Raw genomic sequence first — 17,866 nt, 5'->3', positions numbered from 1 at the left:
CAAGCATCATCAGCATGGAAGCATGTTCTCTGGAACAGTTGCCAAAGCATGAAGAAGCATATGAATCTTTAGCGCATCTGGCACGTAAATATCTTGCAACACTGGCTACAACAGTGCCATGCAAATAGTGGTTCTCACTTTCAGGTGACGTTATAAATAAAAAATGAGCGGCATTATGTCCAGTAAATGTAAACAAACTTACTTCTCTTAGCGATTGGCTGAACAAGAAGTTGGACTGAGTGGACTTGTAGGCTCTAAAGTTTTACATTGTTTTGTTTGAGTGCAGTTATAGAACAAACAAACAAAATCTATATGTCTAAGTTATACTTTCATGATAAAAAGATCAAACTACATAGTACTTGTATGAGGTGAATGAAAAATACTATTTCTTTTGTTTATCATTTTTACAGTACAAGTATTCGTAATCAAATATAATATAAAGTGAGCACTGTACACTTTGGAGTCTGTTTTGTAATTGAAAGCGATATATTTGAAAATGTAGAAAACATCCAAAATATTCAATGCATTTCAATAGGTTTTCTATTTTTTAACAGTGCGATTAAAAGTGTGATTAATCAACAGCCATAATAAAGATCAAATGGTAATCAAAAGCAGGAAAACAAAAAATGCTGCCCTCCTTCTGCAAAGCGTAAGAATTGCCCAAGGATGGATAAATGGGAATGCTTTAAAGACAGCCATCATTAGGAAAGATAGATGTATCAGGGGATACCTGTTCTGCTTGTCCCTGATTCATTGAGATTAGAAATAGGATGGAGTGGATTGCAATGTTCCAATATGAAGCAGATGGAAAAGCCACAACCTGAATGAAATCATCCATGGGTTTCTGAGATGGAGAATAAGACAAAGCTGTTCCTAAAATCCTTGCACAGCTCCATCAGGCACCCCGCTACACAATATCCAATGATCTCATTTGATCAAAACTATATGTAACCCTTTCGCTCCCAAAATGAAAGATCCTAGAATTAATCAGGGGTCTAATTCCAGATAGGTCTGGGAGACCTGCAGATAGCTCAGGGGCAATAGAGGGCAGCTACAGACCCTGAACATGTTCTAGCTACCACTTGCAAAGAGATATTTGCTCCTGTTACACTTCATAGATAGCTTTAACTTGCCATATATGACATGAATTTCCTTCTATAGTGTCTGCCAGGAGTCAATATTGCAAGCTGACTTTTACAATTACTCTGAACAGTCTCAGTTTTCCATAAAGTCTCAATATCATTATCAATATCATTAAAATAGCTGGGAACTTTGGGATCAGATACTCAGACAATAGCCCCTCTTCCTGCATGAAAGAGATTTGAAACCCACTATTTTCCCCTTTCCTATCCAGAGAAAAGCCCCTAGGCCATGCGGTTTTTCTGTTGAGAGGGAACAGACCTGCAACATTGTCCACCTGTGTTAGCACTGATTGTGAAAGAATGCGGAGGCACTGAAATATGAACAGTCCTCTGACACTCCTATGTATAAGTCACCTGTAAGTTTTCATGACCAAAGGAAGGGGCTAAGAATATGCCTGCCTGGACTTGGCTGCCTTTGACGGGCCTATGCAATGAAGAGGCCACTCTTCCGGTTCACTCTCTCTCCCAGGTAGAAACCCCTAGTCTCTAACCACCAGAGAGAAGTGACTGAAGTGAGATTTTTCCATCTGGCATGCTGCCCTTCTGGCTTCAGTCCCTTCACACAGATGGATTGCTTGCCCCGGGGGCTAGCTCTTTACCAATCCTACCTGCCTCCTTTCTTGCCAGGAGAGGGGCTAAGGTGACCCACACCTGGCCTGAGCTGCATCTTGCCTAGCAGAGCTGGCCCTCCAATCCTGCTTGTTTCCCCAATTCTTCCCCAGGCAGGAAAGATGACCCCACCCAGCCTGGGCTGTGAGGAGAAAACTATCTTCTGACCAGAGAGCTGGTAAAGCCCCCCAGCTAGACACTATTTGCGGAGGAGGTTGAGCGATAAACATAGACCCTTCCTTTTGCCTCTGGCTTTTCTCAGTGCTTGCCTGTGCTCTCTCCATCCCTCCCTGAAGCCTACAGGAGTGCCAAAAGCTGCATACATCTCAGAAGGGGAAACACAGCTGAGGAGAAAATCTCCCCAAAAATCAAATGCAGCCTTGGGACATGGCTAGAAATCACAGACAGACAAATTATTGAACCAACTTGCTCGTCTAAAAATTTGAAATAAATTTTGGAATTGCCCTCAGAAAATCTCTGCAGCAGAGAAGTCTGGTTCAGCCTGCCTGTTGCTGTACAGGAATAGAAAACTGGAGAGAACTTTAGGAGGTGAGATATTCACAGCTGCCAGTGACAAGTCAGGTTTTGCCCCCAAGTTGCAAGCAGGCTAAAGTATCTTTTGTAACAGCTCTGTGGACCATATCATGTAGAAGACAGGCTGGACATTTAACATGGATATCAAAAACACCCAGTATTATCACAATTATAATGGAACTGATTAAACCCAAGCAGAGAGGCCAAAGGCCAAATGACCACATGAAGTGCACTAAGCCTCTCACCTCTAAGTATAGTCCCTTCAGGTCAAGGTAGAAGCAAATATACTGCTGATACTGTACCTGTCCCACAGTTAACCAGAGGACTTCGGGCTGCAGAGATATCAATGTGGCATCTTTCATAAACAGTATGTGTCGAGAGAAAAAGATGATGTTCTATTTTTTAAAAAGGTGATAGAGAAAAATTCTTACCAGATGTGTGCAAGTATGTTAGAAGGCAGTCCTGTCTTCAAGAATAACTCTCTGGCTTCCACACCAGAGATAAAACCATCCATGTCTTTATCAGTTTTCAGGAACACCTCATCATATTTGATTTTGTCGGCAGGTGATACAACCCACTAAGAAAAAATACAGGTAAATCTCTTTGAAGACAAATGTATTTTTAATCTCAAGGAACAACATAATTCTAGTACTAAATCTCTTCAAATTACATCAGTCTTTCTAATAACCAACCGCAATGAGACAGCTTGGAAAGATCTACTCCCTGTTGCTTGGTTCTGTCATGGTCAGAACAGGTAAGACTTTTTGTCTCAATGGCTGCTTTTTTTGGACATACCCCAGGGCTTATTTATTTGAAGTACTGGTATATATTCCTGGCCTTGTCTCACTTCAGTTACTTACATCAGCTATCCAGTCCACTATCACTAACCCCCTCAGACCACACACACACACCATTAATTTGTTGGTAAATTGCTTGCCTGATGATTACTGGATTTGTCTCTGTGCCAGATCAGACAGATGTTATCTGGTTGTGTGCTTGGGCTACTATTTTGTTGGATTTTTTTTAAAACAGTTTTCTTAATGTTTTGACCTTTGCACAAGGCTCATATGCTTTAAAATAAGCATTTTTTGATTGAAATTTAAAAATGTATACTAAGTTTTTCCTGAAGCCAAATTTATATAGTAGAAGACTTCTAAAAAGCACTTCCAGTAAACATCTTCACAGATGGTTAAATCCATATTTGCCTTTCCCAATCACCAGTTACCCCAACTTTATAAACATATTGACAGAAACAAAACAAAAACAGCCAATAGATCAAGGTAGTCTGTATGACCTGACCCATCTGCATAATATTTCATTACAAGCAGTGACTAAAGAAAACACTTTAACACAAGCCAATTTTAGGACTATACCTGTGTTAGTGGTGCTTTGGCAGGTAAAATGCCTACAGGAGACGAGGATCGATGAGCATCGTTAGCAAATGTTGAAGAGGGGATCAACTGCACTGCTCCTGGAATACTGACAGTTTTTCTCTTGGAAGGTGGCACCAAAGCTGAAGGCAAGGACATTGGCACTGGTTCCTTTTCCAAAGCACAGTACACCAAGAACATGGCCTGAACATGAAAACAAGATATGATGGTTACAGCATTAACCAGGGTTGTAAGATTTATCTTCATTTTAAGATATGACCTACAGTAGTTTTGAAGCCATCTAAAATTTAAGAATCTTTTCAAAAGAATGAAGCAGCCTATAACTCAGAGGTGACAGTTATCTAGCACATTCTGGATACATTTTATAATAAGATTTTCAAGGATAATATGGTCTTCCCCTCTTGGTTTTTGCCTTTTATATTCCTATCCTGTCTTGCCAATTTCAGGGGATGGTCATAGTCCCAGTGTCACCTCACTGTTAGAGCAGCAACTCAGCAATTAATTCCCTTTCCTCTATTTTCTTCAGAAGCGATGAAAGGCAGCAACCACCTACTTAAACTCAGTACTTCACGAACTACTTCACAAACCAGGAGAAGAAGGATAGCCTTGAGGTTGAAGCATTGGATTGGGTGAAAGATCTGAAGATCTGGGTTCTGCTCCTGGCTCTGCCACAGGATCTGTGAGAGACCTTTGGACATGTCACTTAATCTCTCTGTGCCTTTGTTTCTGAAGTCTGAAATGGAGACAATCATATATCCCTACCTCACAGGGATAAATTCATTAACGTATGAAGCATTCATTCCACGGGAATGAGCACCATAGAAAAGCCTATGAATAAACAAGTATAACCGTCAGGCTCAATGTTTTCATTAGAAGTGTATTTAAACACAAGAGACCATCAAGGTAAATCTACATTAAAAAGACATGAAATGCTTTCTGAACATTAGCCAAAGAGGCAGGGCCCAGTTATGGTTTCTCCTGCCCCCTAACTGTATATGCATCCCATCCCAAGGGAGAGCAGCAGACATCGCCTTCCAAAACATCAAGCACCAAGCAGCCCTCCTTATTCTAGGAGAGAAATATTTCATAAATTTTAATTAGGTAGTATCCTTTGACAGTCATTTTTCTCTCTCCCCAAACCCTCTAAAACTGAAGTCTATCTTTCTGTTCTCTCTGGCTTGCCACATTAAACATTAGCCTTTGAAGGCTCCTTTGAAGTTCACTGCCAAGTAAACAAATCCTGCACTGCAGGAGTTTAACACCTTTTAGATTAGTTTCCAAAAGTTGGGGGATGATTCAGCAATCACCACTTGTGGGTTTGCATATTAGGAAACAATTTCAGTAGTTAAATTCCAGGCCAAGAGCACAAATTTTGACAATGGAATGGAGCCAAAAGAGGCTCCACATAGCCTATGCTCCAAGTTAAATCTCTGGAGCGGACAGACGTGGGCCAATCAGTATCCCTCCCCCCCACAAATGGCCAGTGGGTGCCAGAGACTCCAATGGTGGGGGGACAGGGGGACAGCTAGCTGACTTCCTCTCCCTCCCTTGCTGCTGGGGAGGTCTCCCTTCGCTGCCAGCCTCTTCAACATCCCCCACTTGTTCAGGCAGGTGGGTGGCATTTGTTCATATTCACTGGTTTCTTCCACAAAAAGAAAAGGAGTACTTGTGGCACCTTAGAGACTAAAATTTATTTGAGCATAAGCTTTCGTGAGCTACAGCTCAGCTGTAGCTCACGAAAGCTTATGCTCAAATAAATTGGGGTTATACTTTAGGAAGGGGTTACTGTGGGGTTATACTTTAGGAAGGTTCAAATCTTAGAAAGGGTCACTTAAGATGTACTATTCCACAAAATTTTATAGACTATCCATTACGTTAATTAACATCCCATTGCTTGCCTAGTATGTTATATTCAATCCTCAACTTCATGAATCAACTGTTTTAGCACTCAGCTAAATATGTGAAAATTACAGCACACACATATATAGAAGTTATAAGTATGGCAAAGATGAATACTCTACAGGTGAATTATTACAGTGCACATGAAATTATGTCCACCACTACAGTTAATTGGAGATTTAAAAAGCTGATTTTAGAAGAATTTGAAACAAGTGACAGCATAGGTGAAAAGTGACGGAGCAGTGACAAGTAAAATATTTTGTGGGTTCCTTCATCTGGGGGGAGGGATAGCTCAGTGGTTTGAGCATTGGCCTGCTAAACCCAGGGTTGTGAGTTCAATCCTTGAGGGGGCCATTTGGGGCAAAAATTGGGGATTGGTCCTGCTCTGAGCAGGGGGTTGGACTAGATGACCTCCTGAGGTCCCTTCCAACCCTGATATTCTATGATTATCTGCCAAAAGGATATTCCTATTTCTGTCCCCTTAAATCTGCCTAAATACCCATGTCTTCTTAAATCTGCCTAAATACCCATACCTCAAAATGTTGATGCTTGTCAATAAGATGAAGAACGAACAGAGTTTTCCCTATTGGTATTTTTATACCATTTTGAAGTCACTGCTAAACTCCCAGTATCTGACTCTAACATGGAAGAGCTATTATTGAGTCAGTTTCTGGAAGACCAAATTAAAGACAAGCTTTTGGCATGCATACCTACTAGTTTCCTTTACACAGTTCTGAAAGTTTACCTCATTTTTCAAAAGGCTTACACAGACGAATGAGTTTTAAAATATTGTATTAATAAACACTTATGTTCGAACCTTTGTACTATTAATACTATTAATTTCTCTAACTGAAAAACAAACATTTCCTCCACCCTGATTACATGGTTCCTTCCTCTCCACTTGACTTAAGTGCTGAACACACACCCTTGACTAATTTATCATCAGAGCAAGAGTTCAACAGGTTTTATTTACTCTTCATCTTCAAATTAAAGAGAGAGTGAGCTTCTTTTTAATCTCATTTTTATCCATGTAAATTCAACTTTTCAAGTACTGAAGTGAAACTAAAAGCAGAACCAAAAGATTGACCCCAAAACAGGGGGAGATGACAAATGAGCAATATGAAGAGTCAGTGTTTTACGCTCGTTCTTTTATATCAGTTTTTCCAGTTGCTGAATTTGGTCACTAAATATCAATGCAGAATATGTTTTTGAATTTAAGAATGGTGTTGTTGATTGCATATCCACCTTGAGAGCACTCATCCTCACCCCAAGTGCCAGTATTAGGATATTTGGCTGGACCTGTAAAACAATTTTTCAGTGTCTCTGTTCCTAAATGGAATCAATTCCTGTCCAGTATGTATAGAGCCAATACAAAAATATGGGGAGGTTAAAATAATTCTGTGTTTCCTATCACATTTCAAGATTGCTAGATCCTTCACCACTGGCCTCCCAAGGAAAAGCTTTCTGTTTATCCATTTGAGGTAGCAGCATTTAATATCATATGCTGTTAAAGCCTGGTCTAATGAAAAGAAGATAGGAATTCACGTAAGTGTTAGAGTTACATACAAGTCTTAAAAAGATAAATCTGATAAGGACTTCTTGCTGTGACAAGTATGTGTACCTACTGGTGAAAGTTACAATACATAAAAAATGCACCATATATAATATTCTCTCTCCAAACAGAACTACAGAAATCCTAGACAAGAAAAAAATGACCTGGAATGAGACTCCAACACCTTCTACAAGAGAAGGAAGCAATTTATGTTCAAATGGTTTCTAACTGAAGAAGGGAAGCTTAGCTTAAACTCCAGCAAGGATGCAATGTCCTTTGAAAAGAACATTTAAAAAAGCCCTTTGAAATGGACCTACAACCTTGTATGCTCACCTGATAACTAGAAGCAACTGTCCCATGGTTTGTGAATTAAAAAAAATATATTTTTAATTAATGGGTACCTATACTAGATTTATGAATATGACCAAACATCTCAAATGCTAATAAAACCTTTAGAAGTTCACTCTCACAAGTGATTTCTATACAAAAAGAGGACACTGACTTAGCAAGTGGGGGAGGCAGAAGAGCAAAAATAGTACAAGCAATGGAAACTGATGGGAATTTAGACTGCCACTGTGGCACGAGCTAGGATAACGAAGAGAAATAGAGGAGAAGTGAATGAACAGATATGAAGTCTAAAAACCTAGCACTTCTAATGTTTGGTTTTTGTTATTAGGTTTGCAGAATTATGAAACTAAATGAAACTGTGTACTTACAACTGCAAATTCATCTCGATCCAACATTCCATCATGGTCAATGTCACTTAATTCCCAAACCTAAACAGAATCAAAATATATAGGTGATTGGCTCCCAAACCCCATACATGCAGTGTCAACCAGCAGAATCAAAGCTTCTATCTGGTTTCAGATTTTAAAAATACCCAACAACCCTCTCAAACAGGAGGGACCACAGGATACTGAAAGTTTCCCTCAGCACTAGTTTTCAGTCAGCAATGTGCACTTGGATAAAATTGTGTAAGAAAGCTATTTTCTGAAGGTGTAGAAAAAGGATAGGATTACATCACTCTCCCTCAAAGTAAATGTTAAAATATACATAATTAAGTGGCCCAATACATTAAAAGGTAGATTAATGTGGCAGTTTTACAGAATAACTGCAAAGATATCCTTTGAAACAAAATATACATTTATCAGTTTGTTTTACTCCTCAGTACGGTAACTACCTTTTTAGAAGCAGGGAAAAAACTACACACCACATGTAAAAATTATTTGAAGTGTTTTACATATATACTATTAAATAATCTTTAAATACAGAAACCTACCAGTAAAATATACCAATTAATTTTGTAAAGGGAAGTGTGGTCATTTTACAATACCTTAGTAGTAAGGCTGCGAGTCTGTCAAGGAGGTCACAGATTCCATAACTTTTTGTGACTTTTGCAGTGGCTGGTGCTGGCTCAGGGGCTGCCTGAGCTGGGCAGCCCCTGGGCCAGCAGCAGCAGTTTGGGTGTGTCGGAGGGGACTCAGAGCAGGTGGTTGGAGATGTGGGGGGCACTTACCCAGGGGGGCACTCCCTGGCTCCCACTGGCATGGCCCTTCAGCTCCTAGGCGGCGGAGGGATCGGGCCTCCACTCTGCACACTTCTGGCACCCACAGGCCCTGCAACTGCAGTTCCCATTGGCTAAGGTTCCTGGCCATTGGAAGCTGTGGCAGCAAGCATTTGTAGTGGGAGCAGCGCACTCGAGCCCCCAGACCCTCCTCTGCTTAGGAACTGCAGGGACATGGAGCTGGGTAGGGAGCCCCAGCCAGCCCTCCCCGCACCACCACACGGGTCCCACTCCCAGGACGTGGTGGTCCTGGTCTGCCCCCTCCCACGAGCACCAGTGGGGTCCCAAGCCTCCTCCCCCGGCACCCACGACCTCCCCGGACCGCCCCCCGCCCAAGTTTTAGTCACAGGTATTTTTAGTAAAAGTCATGGGCCATGATTTTTTGTTTGCTACCCGTGACTTTTACTAAAAATACCCATGACTAAAATGTAGCCTTACTCATTAGTTACATTTTTATTACTAAAGATATTAAATCTGAATACCCAAACATTTCTCTAATTAGTACAGTTATCTTTATTATTTATGATTCACAAATCAAGTCAGTGGCCCATTAATTTTAGTTGGAATGATATTCTTACTCTTCCTAGGACATCCACCGGAAGTTTGGAGTTTAGCAGTACAGGTTTCACCTTATCCCCCGACAAAAATCCATTCACAGGACTCAGACTGTCAAAGATAGCATCATATTTGGCCTTTTCTTCCACCTGAGAGAGTAGAAGATAAACAGATTTATAATTCTGGTAATGGGAACACTGTTAGAACAAAGCACACATAACCCAAGAGAACCACAGTTATTGTATAGGTAAGTAACCATTTATTCAAGTGCTTGTGCATGTATTATCCCACTCTAGGTGAATCCCAACCAGTGCTCCTCTGGTGGTGGGAACTCTGAGTCTACTTTAACAGAGACTGAAGGACTCTCCTTCCAAAATTAGCATCTGTTCCGGGTGCTTCAACAATTGTGTAACGTTGTGCAAATGTGTGTACAGTCTAGAGGCGCTGCTCTGCAAGCATCTCTGATTGGAACATTTCTCAAGAAAGCCTCAGAGGTAGCCTGGACACTGATAGAATGAGCAGTAATTTGTGGTGGTGTTTGTGAGGTCATAACAAGTCCTAATATATTAGGAGATCAATACCATGAAAAATTTTGTACTGTTGCAGCCTGTCCTCTCATTTTTTCTGCATATGCTATAGCGAGTCTTGCAGAGGATCTAAAATTCCTTAGTTTTATTAATACAGAATGAAAGACCTCTACAGACATCTGAAGTGTGTAGTCTCTCTTCATCCTTTTGACTATGACATTTTAGAAAGAAACTTGGTAGATGTATCACCTGATTTAGAAGAAATTATACAACCTTTGATGGGAATTTCAGATGAGGTCTTAACATTACAGAACATTGTGTTGGGGGGTCCCCCCCTCACCAAAGCTTGTAGCTCTCCTAGTGGATTTGACTACTACTTGATAAGCTATTTTAGCTAACAACAGAAAGAGCAGGAGGCTAAAAGGCTCAAAACATAAAACCTGAAAAGAAAAAAACAGGTGAAATGTCCCAAGGGTAAACTAGAGCTTTAATGGTGAATAAACCCTCACATCCTTTATAAAACTTCTCAACCATAGGGTGGAAAAACACAGACTGCCTTTGTAGAGGTGGGTGAATGGTAGCGATGGCTGCCAGGTGAACTTTTAACTCATAAAAATGCCCTATTCTTCTAAAATGTTCTGAATCTGCAGTGTGATTAGAGACAACTGATGGTGTACCCAGATGGGTATCTTTTTCCACTTAGCCAATCTGTCTAGTGGAATGCTTCCTGCTGCTGATTAACATATTTTTAATGGCTTGAGAACAGACTCTCTGAGAGTAGCCACTCTACATCTATGCCATGGGGTAGACAATGCACAGATTGGAACCTGGCTGTAATGCTGTGATATATCCTGGATAACATACAAGATAACTGGAAGTTGAACCAATAAGCTTCACAAATCTGAGGACCAGTATTGTCTCAGTCAAGCCAGGGCTAGGAGAATCATACTGGCATGTTCCTGCTTTAGCTTTCTGATAATCCTGGCAATCATTTGAAGCAGAGGATACATATATAGAAGCTCCAATTCCCAGGGGAACAGGAATGCATCTATCACAGAATTCAGGTTCTGACCAGCCCTGAAACAGAAATAGCTGCATTTCTTGTTTCTGGTCACAAGTCTATGCCGGGAAACCCCTATTTTTGGAACTTTGACCACACTAACTCTCAATTTTCAGGTTTCAGAGTAACAGCCGTGTTAGTCTGTATTTGCAAAAAGAAAAGGAGTACTTGTGGCACCTTAGAGACTAACCAATTTATTTGAGCATAAGCTTTCGTGAGCTACAGCTCACTTCATCAGATGCATCACGAAAGCTTATGCTCAAATAAATTGGTTAGTCTCTAAGGTGCCACAAGTACTCCTTTTCTTTTCTCAAATTTTCAGGGACCATTCGTGATACATTCATGATTCTGCTGAGGCAATCTGCTAGAACATTCTTTACCCTGAGAAGGTATGAGGTTTAAGGGTGATGTCGTTTTCAATGCTCAAGTTCCAGAGCAGCACCACCTCCTGACACAAGAGATTTGACCTTGCTCCACCCTATTAGTTGAAGTAAAACACTGCGGTTGTACTGTCAATCATCTTTCAAAATATAGTGCTCATGATAGATAGCAGAAAGACTTGGCATGCATGAATTACAGCCCTTCAGTTCCAAGACATTTATACGGCTGATTCTGGAGACCTTGAGTCTGTACCCCATCTAGGTGTGCTCAGCCAGCCAATAGTGCATACGTCCATCACTAACGTTTCTGATAGAAAGAGAGTGGAGGTGGGGTAGAGAGAGTAAAGTACCCCCTTGCAGATATATTCCAGACTCATGCACCAGCTTAATACTAGGACTTGAGCAGGTAGGTGAATCAGCCTGTCCAGAGGATGCTTGCTTCGGTGATATGTGGACTTCAATCAGCTTTGCTTGCACTGCAAGCAAACTCTGGCATGCTAAGACACACGTGGAATGCCACGTGTCTAAGCAAGGTGAGGCAGGATCTCGTTCTCAGGTGAGCCTAGCCTAATGCACAGGGTTAAAATGGACCAGAACCGTTCTTAAAGTAGACAGGCAGTTCTTGTTGTTGAGCCAAAAACAGCTCCAGTTAACTCAATTCTCTGAAATGGATACAGTGTTGATTGTCCATGTTTATTTTCAGACATAACCGCATGAAGAGAGACTGGATCTGATGAATGCTGCCTGTGACTTCTTGCCCGGAGAGACCATGGATTACCAACCATCCAGATACAGGAATATCTGAATGCATGTGTGTTAGGTAAAGCACTAAGACCACCACACACTTGGTAAAAACTCTGATCACTGATGACAGGCTGAATGGAAATACACCTCTACCACGATATAACGTGACCCAATATAACACGAATTCTGATATAACGTGGTAAAGCAGTGCTAGGGGAGGGGGGGGGGGGAGGGCTGCGCGCTCCAGTGGATCAAAGCAAGTTCGATATAACATGGTTTCACCTATAACGCAGTACGATTTTTTGGCTGCTGAGGACAGTGTTATATCGGGGTAGGGGTGGACCATATATTGGTAGTTACAGTCCCCACTGAAAACTTTAGATATTTTCTGTGGCTTGGGTGGATAGCCATATGAAAATAGGCATCCCGCAGATGGAGAGCGGTGTACCAGTCATTCAGATAAAAAGAAGGAATAATGGAGGCAAGGGATACCATCCTGAACTCCATCTTTTTGATGAAGGTGTTCCGGTCTCTCAGAGTACGTCTACACTGCATCTGGGAGCATATTTCCCAGCTCAGGTAGACAGACATGTGCTAGCTCTGCTTCAACTAGCATACTAGAAAGAGCCGAGTAACTGGGGGTAGCACATGCAGCAGCTTGGACTAGATGTCAGAGTAGAAACTCACCCAGACCCCCGGGTATGTAGTTGAGCGGCCAAGTAGAGCTAACACATCTACCCACCCAAGCTGGGCAGCATGCTCCCAGATGCAGTATAGATGTACCCTTAGACCTAAGATGGCCCTCAGACTCCCCTTTTTTCTGGGGATGAGGAAACTACAAAATAAAAAAACCTTTTCCTGTGCTGCAGACGGACCTCCTCTATAGCTCTTAGATCAAGAAGAGATTGTACCTCTTGAAGCAGTATAATTTTGTGAGGGGGACACAGAAGGTGGATGGAGCTTAAGGCATTGACTGAAACTGAATGGTGTATCCCAATTCCAGTGTCTAGAACACAACGATCTGAAATTAAGGCATTCCAGACACTGAAGAAATGGTACAACTGATTTCCCAAGGTAGAAGATGAATCAAGAAGATGATCTGTTGTGACTGGGACTCTGCTCCTCTGGAAGCAGTCAAATCTGCTGCTTCAAGGACTATGACTGCCAGTAAGAGGCTGCTGCAGCAGAAGCAGATGATATTTTGCCTAATAAATTTGTGACTTTTCCTGGATGAATTAAATTGCCTAGGTAGAAAAAAGAATAGTCTATCAAAGCTGAAGCCTCTATTGCCTCCTATAAGTAGGAGGTATGCGAACTCATAACGATCTCAATGTCACAAGAGAATCCTTGAGGGCACGCAAGACCTCAGAGAATTGTAGGACTGAAGGGACCTCCAGAGGTCATCTAGTCCAGTCCCCTACACCCATGGTAGGACTAAGTTTCATCACTGAAGAGCTTTCACCCTTCAAAGGGAAGATCCTCTCTCGTTATTTGTACTTCCCTAGGGACACCAGAAGCACGAAGCCAGGAGGACCCTCTCGTCACTATGGCTGTTGCCATGGATCAGGATGCTACGTGATGCACCACCTGAAGGAATGTTCTAGTGGCCGAGGGCCAGCTTGATGCAACAGACTTGAAATCCTCTCTTAGCTCATTGGGCAATTTGTCCATAAATTTCACAAGGGAATCCTAATTAAGAAAATCATATTTGGTAGTCTAGGATTCTCACTTGCAAGCTTGCTATGGAGTAGCTTTTTCTGCCGAGCAAGTCGAGATTTTTAGACTCCTTGTCCCTAAGGGTGGACTTCCGTTGTTGCTGTGTAGACCGCTCCTTTGTGGCTGCCACTACCAATGATCTTGGCACCAGGTGAGAGAAGAATTGTTCGAAACATTGTATTGGAACTTGGTGACAGTCAGCTTTTTTAGATCTGGGTGTATGGAGGTCAGGGTTTGCCATAACAACTCAGCAGGATCTACAAGTACCACTTCATCAGGGACCACAGTGTGCAACAAGTCCAGTAACCTGTGATGGTTCTCCCGGACTGTTTCTACAGGAAGTTCCAGTGCAGAGCCCATTCTCCTCATGAGCTCCTGAAATAATTTGTAGTCAGACATAGGCCTAGGTAGTATAGTGTCAAGAACAATAGCTTCACCGGGGAAGAGGATGAGATGTCAGTTAGAATCTACTGAGGTTCGTCCTCAAGTTCCAATTCTGCCTGTGCCAGAGACAGGACACTGAGGTGATGGTCCGGCAGACATGATCTTTTTAGCAGAGATCCAGGTCCTGACTGTGCAACTGAGGTGGATCTCGTTGAATGGGGAATATCCCAACATGCCCAGTATGGCTAGGGTAGATAAATATAATACCAGAGGTCAACATGGGGATCCCTCAAGGGTTAATATCCCAAGAGAGGGATTTATGTCAAATAAAGTAAGATTTCGCTCTGGAATCACAACAAGGTGTCAGGGGAGGCAAAAGCTGTAACTTGCTGCTCCCTGATGGAAAATGAAAAGGATTATTCTTCAGGTAGGGGATGGGCAGTGCCAGTACGTGTGGCTTGTGGTCTAAGCTGTAAAGTCTTCACCAACGTATTAGACAAACTTGGAACCATAGTAATGTTACTCTCGACTGACATACACTCAGCTGAGAGGAGACAGGAGATAAGAGAGTCCTTGGGATAAGAGAGTCCTCAGCATCAACCTGGCCGGTACCAAAGTCACTGGTACCGGGATTATCAGTACCAGAGAAAGCAGAACCATTGTTGAACATAGAGGTTCTGGGTCCTCAAAGCTGGATTCAGGTAAATTCTCAATGTTTATGGTTTAACCAGGTATTTGAGAGATCTCTCCTAGAGACTTTTCCCCTACTGAGGGATCAGAAAATTTAAGGGTTTTAGATGATGGCCGTGGGGGCAATAAACAAAGCCTCTTCCCTCTAGTAAACTTCTAGGGATTTCTCTGCTTTCAGAGGATGAGGTCTTTGGTACCAGAGCAGCTACTGAAGATGAAGAGGCTGAGAGCACACTCTTCAATGAAACAGTCAAGGTACACAATATTGGAGCAACCTGGATCCAAACCCAAGTGCATGGATGTTTCTATGAGGTACATTCTCAGTCTGTTTTCTCTAGATTTCTTTGTGTGTCTGTAAAAGGATCTACATATGATGCATGCTTCTAGAATGTGACTTTCTCCTAAACTAAAAACAAACAAAAACAAACAAAACCCAAGATATTCCATGCCCATTGTTTAGAGGCATGACTGCCTGACAGGAAGGACAGTTTTAAAAGCCTTGGGATTTTCTGACATCCTGAACAAAGGAAAACAATGGTGATACAAGAGTACCACCCCAAGGGAAGAGAAAAAAAAAAAGACACTTCTCTCAGACTTAGAGAGAAAATAGGAAACACTATCAAAAACCCTATGAGTATTATGTGAACCAAGTTAACTATATACAACAGAGCACTGAACAGTTAATTGTGAGGCATCAGTGTAATCTTTCAGCCACAGACAACGAGAAGGAATTGAGTTGGGTTGGGACAGCCCAGTTCTTTGTGCATGGGAGCATGAGGACATTCAGGGTACATGTGCCTCCCCAACAGGTACTGCTGACCAAATATCTCCAGCTTGAGTGCACTCAGCACAGGTACACACAAATTGGAATATATATGTGTACAAAGAAGAATCTTAATTCTGGCATTTGCTAACTTTTGAGTGCTTGACTTTGCAGCCTTAATATTTTTCTAACATAACTGGTGTGTAATCTACATAGTGACTAAAACTACTCAACTCCCATATTTAGCCTCTCAATAATTTAAATTAAATGTGACAGCCCTGCAAAAAACCTTAATGATCTGAAAATACAACAGCTGTCTGCCTCTTACATAGATTCATAGGATTCATAGATATTTAGGTCAGAAGGGACCATTATGATCATCTAGTCTGACCTCCTGCACAATGCAGGCCACAGAATTTCACCCACCACTCCTAAAAAAAACCTCACACCTATATCTGTGCTATTGAAGTCCTCAAATTGTAGTTTGAAGACCTCAAGGAGCAGAGAATCCTCCAGCAAGTGACCCGTGCCCCATGCTACAGAGGAAGGCGAAAAACCTCCAGGGCCTTCCAATCTGCCCTGGAGGAAAATTCCTTCCCGACCCCAAATATGGCGATCAGCTAAACCCTGAGCATATGGGCAAGATTCATCAGCCAGATACTACAGAAAATTCTTTCCCGGGTAACTTGGATCTTACCCCATCTAAAAACCCATCACAGGCCATTGGGCCTATTTACCATGAATATTTAATTACCAAAACCATGTTATCCCATCATACCATCTCCTCCATAAACTTATCGAGTTTAATCTTAAAGCAAGATAGATCTTTTGCCCCCACTACTTCCCTCGGAAGGCTATTCCAAAACTTCACTCCTCTAATGGTTAGAAACCTTCGTCTAATTTCTAATCTAAATTTCCTAGTGGCCAGTTTATATCCATTTGTTCTTGTGTCCACATTGGTACTGAGTTTAAATAATTCCTCTCCCTCTCTGGTATTTATCCCTCTGATATATTTATAGAGAGCAATCATATCTCCCCTCAACCTTCTTTTAGTTAGGCTAAACAAGCCAAGCTCCCTGAGTCTCCTTTCATAAGACAAGTTTTCCATTCCTCGGATCATCCTAGTAGCCCTTCTCTGTACCTGTTCCAGTTTGAATTCATCCTTCTTAAACATGGGAGACCAGAACTGCACACAGTATTCCAGGTGAGGTCTCACCAGTGCCTTATATAACGGTACTAAAACCTCCTTATCCCTACTGGAAATACCTCTCCTGATGCATCCCAAGATGACATTAGCTTTTTTCACAGCCATATCACATTGGCAGCTCATAGTCATCCTATGATCAACCAATACTCCAAGGTCCTTTTCCTCCTCCGTTACTTCTAGTTGATGCGTCCCTAGCTTATAACTAAAATTCTTGTTATTAATCCCTAAATGCATGACCTTACACTTCTCACTATTAAATTTCATCCTATTCCTATTACTCCAGTTTACAAGGTCATCCAGATCCTCCTGTAGGGTATCCCTGTCCTTCTCTAAATTAGCAATACCTCCCAGCTTTGTATCATCTGCAAACTTTATTAGCACACTCCCACTTTTTGTGCCCAGGTCAGTAATAAAAAGATTAAATAAGATTGGTCCCAAAACTGATCCTTGAGGAACTCCACTGGTAACCTCCCTCCAACTTGACAGTTCACCTTTCAGTAGGACCCGTTGTAGTCTCCCCTTTAACCAATTCCCTATCCACCTTTCAATTTTCCTATTGATGCCCATCTTATCCAATTTAACTAATAATTCCCCATGTGGCACAGTATCAAACGCCTTACTAAAATCTAAGTAAATTAGATCCACTGCGTTTCCTTTGTCTAAAAAATCTGTTACTCTCTCAAAGAAGGAGATCAGGTTGGTTTGGCACGATCTACCTTTTGTAAAACCATGTTGTATTTTGTCCCATTTACCATTGACTTCAATGTCCTTAACTACCTTCTCCTTCAAAATTTTTTCCAAGACCTTGCATACTACAGATGTCAAACTAACAGGCCTATAATTACTTGGATCACTTTTTTTCCCTTTCTTAAAAATAGGAACTATGTTAGCAATTCTCCAATCATACGGTACAACCCCTGAGTTTACAGATTCATTAAAAATTCTTGCTAATGGGCTTGCAATTTCTTGTGCCAATTCTTTTAATATTCTTGGATGAAGATTATCTGGGCCCCCCGATTTAGTCCCATTAAGCTGTTTGAGTTTCGCTTCTACCTCAGATATGGTGATGTCTACCTCCATATCCTCATTCCCATTTATCATGCTACCATTATCCCTAAGATCCTCTTTAGTCTTATTAAAGACTGAGGC

General features: G+C 41.6%; 1 protein-coding gene across 6 annotated transcripts in view; it reads right to left on the bottom strand.

The window, feature by feature from the left end:
- EPS15 (epidermal growth factor receptor pathway substrate 15) overlaps positions 1–17,866 on the bottom strand; it is a 111,302-nt gene that overhangs the window by 62,477 nt on the left and 30,959 nt on the right. For all 6 annotated transcript variants that reach the window (XM_078854126.1, XM_073357728.2, XM_073357729.2 and 3 more), the window contains exons 7-10: positions 9,270–9,395; positions 7,844–7,903; positions 3,659–3,859; positions 2,717–2,862 (exon numbers count right to left, since the gene is read on the bottom strand). In XM_078854126.1, coding sequence (XP_078710252.1) covers positions 2,717–2,862; positions 3,659–3,859; positions 7,844–7,903; positions 9,270–9,395 — 533 coding nt within the window. The remainder of the gene's footprint in view (positions 1–2,716; positions 2,863–3,658; positions 3,860–7,843; positions 7,904–9,269; positions 9,396–17,866) is intronic.

The sequence above is a fragment of the Lepidochelys kempii genome, chromosome 8 (genome assembly GCF_965140285.1).
Source record: "Lepidochelys kempii isolate rLepKem1 chromosome 8, rLepKem1.hap1, whole genome shotgun sequence".
Classification (NCBI taxonomy): Eukaryota; Metazoa; Chordata; order Testudines; family Cheloniidae; genus Lepidochelys; species Lepidochelys kempii.
This window is presented reverse-complemented; position numbering and strand designations above follow the sequence as displayed.